This window comes from Acipenser ruthenus, chromosome 46 (assembly GCF_902713425.1).
Source record: "Acipenser ruthenus chromosome 46, fAciRut3.2 maternal haplotype, whole genome shotgun sequence".
NCBI lineage: Eukaryota > Metazoa > Chordata > Actinopteri > Acipenseriformes > Acipenseridae > Acipenser > Acipenser ruthenus.
In genome coordinates, this window is record NC_081234.1 from 1585909 (window position 1) to 1595552 (window position 9644).

Sequence of the window (9644 nt, forward strand, 5' to 3'; positions counted from 1 at the left end):
CGTAGTTTATGACGTCACAGAAACCGTAGATGGAATTATTTTCCTGTAACTCACTGAAGCCCATCTATTATTATATGCATGTCACACATGTCCAGAGCTTATACAGTGGGGTGTGTGCAGTGTACGGTTATTGTATTCAGTATTTAAATGCACGGAGTCTCCTTCACATTAATGTCGGCCTGTGATAAGTAACAGCAGTCTACGGAAGGCTTCTCATGACGACTGCTTTGGTTGCTTACAAACATTCCCAATGTGTTAAAGTAGAAATATTTAAAAGTCAAGGCAATTAAACAGAATCTAACACCACTGAGGAGAGGGAGAGGGAGAGAGAGAGAGAGGCGGGGCCCCAGCATTTTAAACCCCAGAGCTGGTTAGTTAAAGACGTGCATCTGACGGAGAGGTTTAGTGAGCTGACTATCATTCAGCGCCTTAAGAACATAAGAAAGCTGACAAACGAGAGGAGGCCATTCGGCCCATCTTGCTCGTTTGGTTGTTAGTAGCTTATTGATCCTAGAATCTCATCAAGCAGCTTCTTGAAGGATCCCAGGGTGTCAACTTCAACAACATTACTGGGGATTTGGTTCCAGACCCTCACAATTCTCTGTGTAAAAAAGTGCCTCCTATTTTCTGTTCTGAATGCCCCTTTATCTAATCTCCATTTGTGCCCCCTGGTCCTTGTTTTTTTTTTCAGGTCAAAGAAGTCCCCTGGGTCGACATTGTCTATACCTTTTAGGATTTTTAATGTTTGAATCAGATCGCAGCGTAGTCTTCTTTGTTCAAGACTGAATAGATTCAATTATTTTAGCCTGTCTGCATACAACATGCCTTTTAAACCCGGGATGATTCTGGTTGCTCTTCTTTGCACTCTTTCTAGAGCAGCAATATCCTTTTTGTAACAAGGTGACCAGAACTGAACACAATATTCTAGGTGAGGTCTTACTAATGCATTGTACAGTTTTAACATTACTTCCCTTGATTTAAATTCAGCACTTCTCACAATATATCTGAGCTTCTTGTTGGCTTTTTAATAGCTTCCCCACATTGTCTAGATGAAGACATTTCTGAGTCAACATAAACTCCTAGGTCTTTTTCATAGTTCCCTTCTTCAATTTCAGTATCTCCCATATGATATTTATAATGCACATTTTTAATTCCTGCATGCAATACAAAGTCGGCCTTGAAAGTCGTCAGCTGCGTCCTGCCGTTTCACCTTTAACTGTTCTTGCACCTCCTGCCAATAGCACCTTTAACGGAGCTGCAGTTCTCATTAAATCCAGTAGATGGCATTCACAGCCTGTATTGTCAAACTAGGGGGTGTTTTAATGAAGACGCAAGGGAGTTACAGGGTGCGTTAAGTAACTGAGCGGCTTAGAGCGAGAATTTTTTCGTCTCAGATCACCGATGAAATCCGCTCTGCAGCTCTAAGCTGCTCAGAGGGAGCGGAACTAAGCTGCCGTTAAGTGAGCTCTTTCACTGAGCTGCTCATACAGAAAAAAGGGACGCTGCCGAGGCACAAACACAGTAGAGTCGTGTTACGATAGCTGCTTAGGCTAACCTTTCTGAAGGGTCGAGAAATAAGGAAGGATACGTGATACATCTGCCCGTTTACTGAAGGTAGGCTTACGGTATATAATAAAAATAAAATAAACAAATACATACGTAGCTACACAAATAAATGAATACATTTTAACCAGATACCGTTTGCTTCTCGATTAACAACCGTACTGTAGATCAAAGCTAGTTAGCATGTGCTTGTAAATCCACGTTGTATTTCAAAGTGTCCGGTCATGTGTTTTGACAGGCAATATTGTTTTAATTAAGCTACCTTAATTTACAGATATATATATATATATATATATATATATATATATATATATATATATATATATATATATATATATATATGATTTTCTGCATTTTTGCACATTTTTCATATTGTATTTGGTCAGATTTTTTTGTGGGTTGTAGTAGTATATAGAGGGAGTCTGAGAGAAAAAATGACACCAACGTTTGGTGCTTCTTTCGTTTGTTTGGTGTGCTAGGTAATCAAACATGCAATCTTCAGGTGTGAAAAAGTTATTGCCCCCCCCCCCCTAGTTAACTCAACCCAATTAAAGGGATAATTAGGGTCAGCTGTTTGAGTACTTTGGTTAACAACCATGCCTGATTTGGGCCAGCCCTGCCCAATATAAATCTGACTAACTTTGGCCCTTACCATCAGAGTGAAGTTGTCCGCACACAGGTTCTAGAGGCACATCATGCCACGAACAAAAGAAATTCCTGAAGACCTCCAGAAAAAAGTTGTTGATGGCTATCAGTCTGGAAAGGGTTACAAAGCCATTTCTAAGGCTCTGGGGCTCCACCGAACCACAGTCAGAGTCGTATTGTCCAAATGGAGAAAGTTTGGGACAGTAGTGAATCTTCCCAGGAGTGGCCGTCCTGCCAAAATCTCTCCAACAGCAAGGCGTAAAATCGTCCAGGAAGTCACAAAGAACCCTAGAACAACATCCAAGGATCTGCAGGCCTCTCTCACCTCGGCTAAGGTCAGTGTTCATGACTCCACCATCAGAAAGACACTGGCAAAAATGGGATTCATGGCAGAGTAGCAAGGCGGAAACCATTGCTCACTAAGAAGAACATGAATGCTCTTCTCAGGTTTGCCAAAAAGCACCTGGATGAACCTCAAGAGTTCTGGAACAATGTTCTATGGACAGATGAGTCAAAAGTAGAACTTTTTGGCCAACATGGGCCCTGTTATGTCTGGCAAAAACCAAACACTGCATTCCACAGTAAGAACCTCATACCAACGGTCAAGCATGGTGGCGGTTGTGTCATGGTTTGGGGATGCTTTGCTGCATCAGGACCTGGACGCCTTGCCATCATTGAAGGAACCATGAATTCTGCTCTGTATCAGAGAATTCTACAGGAGAATGTCAGGCCATCTGTCCGTGAGCTGAAGCTGAAGCGCAGCTGGGTCATGCAGCAAGACAATGATCCGAAACACACAAGCAAGTCTACATCAGAATGGTTGAAGAACAAGAAATTTAAAGTTTTGAATTGGCCTAGTCAAAGTCCAGACCTAAACCCCATTGAGATGTTGTGGCAGGACCTGAAACGAGCAGTTCATGCTCGAAAACCCACAAATGTCACTGAGTTGAAGCAGTTCTGCGTGGAGGAGTGGGCCAAAATTCCTCCACAGCGCTGTGAGAGACTAATCAATAACTACAGGAAGCGTTTGGTTGCAGTTATTGCTGCTAAAGGTGGAGTAACCAGTTATTGAGTCTAAGGGGGTGATTACTTTTTCACACGGGGGCATTGGGTGTTGCTTTAATAAATAAATGAAATATGTATCACATTTTTGTGTTATTTGTTCACTCAGGGTCCCTTTTATCTAATATTAGGTTTTGGTTGAAGATCTGATAACATTCAGTGTCAAAAATATGCAAAAATGCAGAAAATCAGACAGGAGGCAAATACTTTTTCACAGCACTGTATATATATATATATATATATATATATATATATATATATATATATATATATATTCTGTATGTATTCTTTGTCTCGTTTTACTCAAAATAAATGAAGAATTACCATTACAAGCTAGGGATTTTCTTTTTCAAATCTAAGACAGGATAAGTACCACCTTGCCCTAAATGTCAGGAAAAAAAACGAGTTAGCAGCGTTCTGTAATACACTGTTTCCTATCTTAACTTAAGATAGGAAAATTAGTCCTGTAATCCGAATCCCCCTAAACTGACACTGAGGATGTCCTATCTCTAAGATAAGATAGGACGGGCAGTTAGGATGTTCCTGTAATCTGCCCCCAGGTCTCAATTTCCCCGGCGCTTAAAAGTCAAGTTGCTATTTTCACCCTCCAGGAGACCCCTGACCTTCCCTGCCTAGGACGGTCCACGATTGGTCGAGAGAGTTTTAAAAGACTACAGCTGGCAGTTCATTGGCCGGATTCCCAGACGGCTCTAACATTGCCGGTATATAAGGGAAGGCAGGGCTGTCTGTGAGCTCACTGGCAGCTCAGGAGACACAAGGGCAGTAGAGGGTTGCAGGCACTGTGGGGAGATTGATGCAGACTTCCTTTCCATTACAGCAAGTAAATCAAAGGAGATAAGAAGTTTAATTAAAACCAGGCTTCCTTGCTTGTCAGATAAAACAGTAGTACTGCAACCTCGCATCCTTCCGGAAACTTCTGAAGCTTGAACACCAAGACAGCCATGGCAGCCGCCCACCGTCTAGTGATCGTGCGTCACGGGGAGAGCAGCTGGAACCAGGAGAATCGCTTCTGCGGCTGGTTCGACGCGGACCTCAGCGAGAAGGGCACGGAGGAAGCCAAGCGCGGCGCCAAGGCCTTGAAGGACGCAGGCTACCAGTTCGACGTGTGTTACACCTCCGTCCTGAAGAGGGCGATACGCACGCTCTGGGCCATCCTGGAGGGCACCGACCAGATGTGGCTGCCGGTGATCCGCACCTGGAGGCTGAACGAGCGCCACTACGGGGGCCTGACCGGCCTCAACAAGGCTGAGACTGCGGCCAAGCATGGGGAGGAGCAGGTCAAGATCTGGAGACGCTCCTTCGACATCCCGCCACCCCCCATGGACAAGGAGCACCCCTATTACCAGAACATCAGCATGGTGAGTGAGCAGGAGGGTATGAGGAAGGAAGAGGGGAGAGAAGGGGCGAGGGGGAGGTGAGTGTGTGGGTGGGGGAGCTAAGACTGAGGGTGCTCTGGGAAGGGGCCGAGGCGGGGAGAGTGTGTGGGTGGGAAAGCTAAGACTGAGGGTGCTCTGGGAAGGGGCCGAGGCGGGGAGAGTGTGTGGGTGGGAAAGCTAAGACTGAGGGTGCTCTGGGAAGGGGCCGAGGCGGGGAGAGTGTGTGGGTGGGGAAGCTAAGACTGAGGGTGGTATGGGGCTCGGGGGTTGAGTTGGAAGTAAAAGTCTCCCATGTTGATACAATGCCAGTGCGAGGGTGTGTGTCTGTGAGGGTTTTATTTACAAGCCATTTCTGCAGAGTGTGCTGAACGCTGCTGGTTCTCTTTGAGGATGGAAACATTCGAGGTGATACAGCAGGATTTCAGGGGAAGCGTCGCATTGGCTGTGATGCACCCTGCAGGGACTGTGACTCCTCATCACGCTACAGCCCACTCTGCTGGCCAGGTGCCTGGTAAGCTCAGGCAGGCACCTGAAGGGGCTGGACCTTCTCCTCCAGAGACGGGTAGCTAGCTGACATCTGCTCTCAAGTCCCTGGGTGTAAAGAGCTATGTGGGGAATTGCTTCTGTGAGGGAACATAATGAGACACTCCAAACTGGGGAGAAAATCAGGGGTACAACAATTGGGTGCTTCAAATTTGAGAATCGATTCCTTGAACGGGTAGCTTGAATCTCAGTAGATTGCATATGAACGAGGTACGTGTGTGTGTGATTGGATGTAATGTTTGTCCTCCCCCCAGGAGAGGCGCTATGCAGGGCTCAAGCCAGGTGAGCTGCCCACCTGTGAAAGCCTGAAGGACACGATCGCTCGGGCGCTACCCTTCTGGAATGAGGAAATCGCCCCGCAGATCAAAGCGGGCAAGAGAGTGCTCATCGCTGCCCATGGCAACAGCCTGCGAGGCATCGTCAAGCACCTGGAGGGTAGGTAACCATGGCAACGTCACCAGGCAACATGGACATAGATTGAAACACTGGGCCTTAATTCACATTGCTACAACCCCACTTATAATACTATATACTGTCCAAAAACCTGATCGTTTCCAATAGTATACTGCAGCGCATGCTGTACTATAAATCATGAAGCCACTCTCCGGCACATTTCACAACAGTTCTGTGCATCTTTTTTATGCTGTGTACGGTCATGGAGAAAGAGTTAATGATGACTTTCTTTTTGTTTCCCCATATCCAGTTAGTATGCACAGTAGACCCTGTCTCGTATGGTATAGGGGTGCTTTTCATTTTATTATTATGTGTGGAGTAGTGGTTAGGGCTCTGGACTCTTGACCGGAGGGTCGTGGGTTCAATCCCAGGTGGGGGACACTGCTGCTGTACCCTTGAGCAAGGTACTTTACCTAGATTGCTCCAGTAAAAACCCAGCTGTATAAATGGGTAATTGTATGTAAAAAATAAAGTGATATCTTGTAACAATTGTAAGTTGCCCTGGATAAGGGTGACTGCTAAGAAATAAATAAATAATAATTTATTTAGCAGTGACTTACTCAGGGTCACACAATGAGTCAATGGCTGAGGTGGGATTTGAACTGGGGACCTCCTGGTTACAAGCCCTTTTCTTTAACCACTTGCCCATCCAAACTGCTCACGATAAATCACTCCTGTACCATTTGAGACATGGTCAGCTGTACAGATGAACCTGTCGTGTGTTATACTGTACAGTAGTGCTAGTTACAGTACGGAGTGGTTTGTTCTTTACAGCCCCTCACATTCCCAGCTGACGGCTGGCTCTATAAATACCCAGCTCTTCAATAAAGAGCACAGCGGAGATTGGGTTGCGGCTGCGACCTTCACTGAAAGGTCAGTGCATTCTGAAAGCGAGGGTGCAAAGCTGCAGAGTCTGTGCAGGCACAGGGAGGAAGGGACCAGATTTACAAAGAACTCCTAGCAGCAGCCTGGGACAAACACTTCAATTCCAAAGAGAAGGAAAGATTGATCTGTTTTTTATCAGCAACTTCAAAACAAGCAAGCAGAATTCTAAGGTGTAAGAGAGGAATCAGCTCTGCCTGTGTAGACAATCTAAAAGAACGTGAATCCAAGTGAAGTAAACACACTTCTCCAGTTGCGCTTTCTTCAGTGATCTTGAAACGTCTCAAATGTTTTCTTGACCTTTGTCACCGTATCTGTTTGATCGTTCAGATTAGTTCTGACTTGAAATGTTGTTATGTTGCAAGGTGGCTTCATAGCGGACCTTTCTTTTCTCATATTCATTTCCTCTGCTTTTCATCAAGCTTGTTTTTTTTACCTTAGCTGTGATTTACAAATCAAGCGGCTGGTATTTCAGCACCCCTTGCCCCATGACCCGTGAGACCCAGTGCAGTGCACCAGTGCAGTGCTGCAGTGCTGCAGTGCAGTGCTCAAGTGCACTGCTGCAATGCTCCAGTGCAGTGCTGCAGTGCTCCAGTGCAGTGCTGCAGTGCTCTTGTTGCTGGTGAGTGCTGGGGTGGACCCTCTTGTGTTCTAACGCTCTGCCCTGTTTGTGACACTGTCTCCCCCTCTCTCACAGGCATGTCTGATGCTGCGATCATGGAGCTCAACCTGCCCACTGGCATCCCCATCGTGTATGAGCTGGACGCAAACCTGAAGCCCATCAAACCCATGCAGTTCCTGGGAGACGAGGAGACAGTGCGCAAGGCAATGGAGGCTGTGGCAGCACAGGGCAAGGTCAAGAAGTAGAATGGAGGCTCAAACACAACACACACCAACCTACACAGAAACACACAGGCAAACACAATCAGACAGGCATACCATACAAACACAACACACACCAACCTACACAGAAACACACAGGCACACACAATCAGACAGGCATACCATACAAACACAACACACACACCAACCTACACAGAAACACACAGGCACACACAATCAGACAGGCATACCATACAAACACAACACACACACCAACCTACACAGAAACACACAGGCACACACAATCAGACAGGCATACCATACAAACACAACACACACCAACCTACACAGAAACACACAGGCACACACAATCAGACAGGCATACCATACAAGCACAACACACACCAACCTACACAGAAACACACAGGCACACACAATCAGACAGGCATACCATACAAACACAACACACACCAACCTACACAGAAACACACAGGCACACACAATCAGACAGGCATACCATACAAACACAACACACACCAACCTACACAGAAACACACAGGCACACACAATCAGACAGGCATACCATACAAACACAACACACACACCAACCTACACAGAAACACACAGGCACACACAATCAGACAGGCATACCATACAAACACAACACACACACCAACCTACACAGAAACACACAGGCACACACAATCAGACAGGCATACCATACAAGCAGGCACACAGACACAAATGCAGACACACACAATGTGACAAACATATACAAACAGACACACTGACATATACACACAGGGACACAGACACACTATACACAAACAGATCCTTTATAACACCTCCTTTTTAAGATAGTTTGACCATTTGCCTGCAGGTTCATCTGGACAGTTTGGGACAGCTCTGTTTTTTGGTTCTTAAATCACAATGCAGTCTGTTAGTTGTGATGGTCATGCATCTCTAAAGAAAAAAGAGAAACAGGTAAAATGCACCTGAATACATCAGAAAACCTGAACTGCCACAAACTGTCCCTGGAGTCATACTGTCACCCAAACTGCGATGCAATATAAAGAGGCTGAACCCGCCACAAACTGTCCCAGTGAATCTGGAGTCATACTGTCACCCAAACTGCGATGCAATATAAAGAGGCTGAACCCGCCTCTGCTGCTTGTCTTTCTAATGTGAGGCCAGCAAGGGGTGGATAAAGCTGTTTGGATTTACTTCACTTTCTGTACCTGATTCTTCCCAATGTCCACGACAATGAAATAAAGGTTCATTTGACAAAGCGGTCGTCTTTTCTCTTTCTTAAAGATATTCAGTGACGTGGTGGGCGGGCTGGTTCACTAGCCTGCCATGCATTTCAGGGGTTTCGGTCTGAATGTGGCTGCTAAAGTCACCAGTGAAACGAATTGGGTCTATTTTTGTAATGGTTGACACTAATGGACCAAGTGTGTCGCCTGCTGGCTGAATCGTTTATTGCAGTCACCTTAACAAATTGAATACAGTAAAGCAGAGAACTCAGTGCTGTACTGGGGATCTGAGAGCCAGCTAATTCAATACAATCTAGTGTAGAGAACTCAGTGCTGTACTGGAGATCTGAGAGCCAGCTAATTCAATACAGTCTAGTGTAGAGAACTCAGTGCTGTACTGGAGATCTGAGAGCCAGCTAATTCAATACAGTCTAGTATAGAGAACTCAGTGCTGTACTGGAGATCTGAGAGCCAGCTAATTCAATACAGTCTAGTATAGAGAACTCAATGCTGTACTGGAGATCTGAGAGCCAGCTAATTCAATACAGTCTAGTTACAGAACTGGTACTGACTTACAAGACAATGTTGGAATCGTTTTAGAATGAGCTGGGAATTGTACATTTCGTGCATAAAACAGTATAGTTCTGAATTGAGACGTGTCTAAGTAAAACTGTCGACAAAATAAAAACACAACCATTCACGACCCAGCAAAACGAGAACAGGTTATATATATATATTATATATAATATATATAATATATATATTAAAAATAACCGGGAAGTCGCGTTTCTCTAGTTGGCTGATTGGTCGGTTTTGATTGCTGTTATTATTTTATCCTACTGATTGGCAGAGTGAAAACGTGCATCTTTCTATTATTTTATTCATCCTCCTATTGGTCAAGAGGAACAATAACAATCCTGTCAATTTATGATTGGCTGAGTGACGCACAATTTTAAAACATTTTTATCTGATAGGTTACGGGCTCTGGTAAATCTGCTTATGATTGGTGCATAGTTCGTTGGTC

The 9644-nt window shown here is 45.0% G+C and overlaps 1 protein-coding gene across 1 annotated transcript; it reads left to right on the forward strand.

Annotated features, from left to right (window-relative positions):
* The first annotated feature begins 4007 nt into the window (after positions 1–4007).
* LOC117966475 (phosphoglycerate mutase 2) lies at positions 4008–8655 on the forward strand. Its single transcript, XM_034912525.2, has 3 exons — positions 4008–4649; positions 5465–5645; positions 7243–8655. The coding sequence occupies exons 1-3, from the start codon at positions 4233–4235 to the stop codon at positions 7410–7412; spliced, it is 768 nt and encodes a 255-aa protein (XP_034768416.1). The 5' UTR covers positions 4008–4232; the 3' UTR covers positions 7413–8655.
* The last annotated feature ends 989 nt before the right edge of the window (positions 8656–9644 follow it).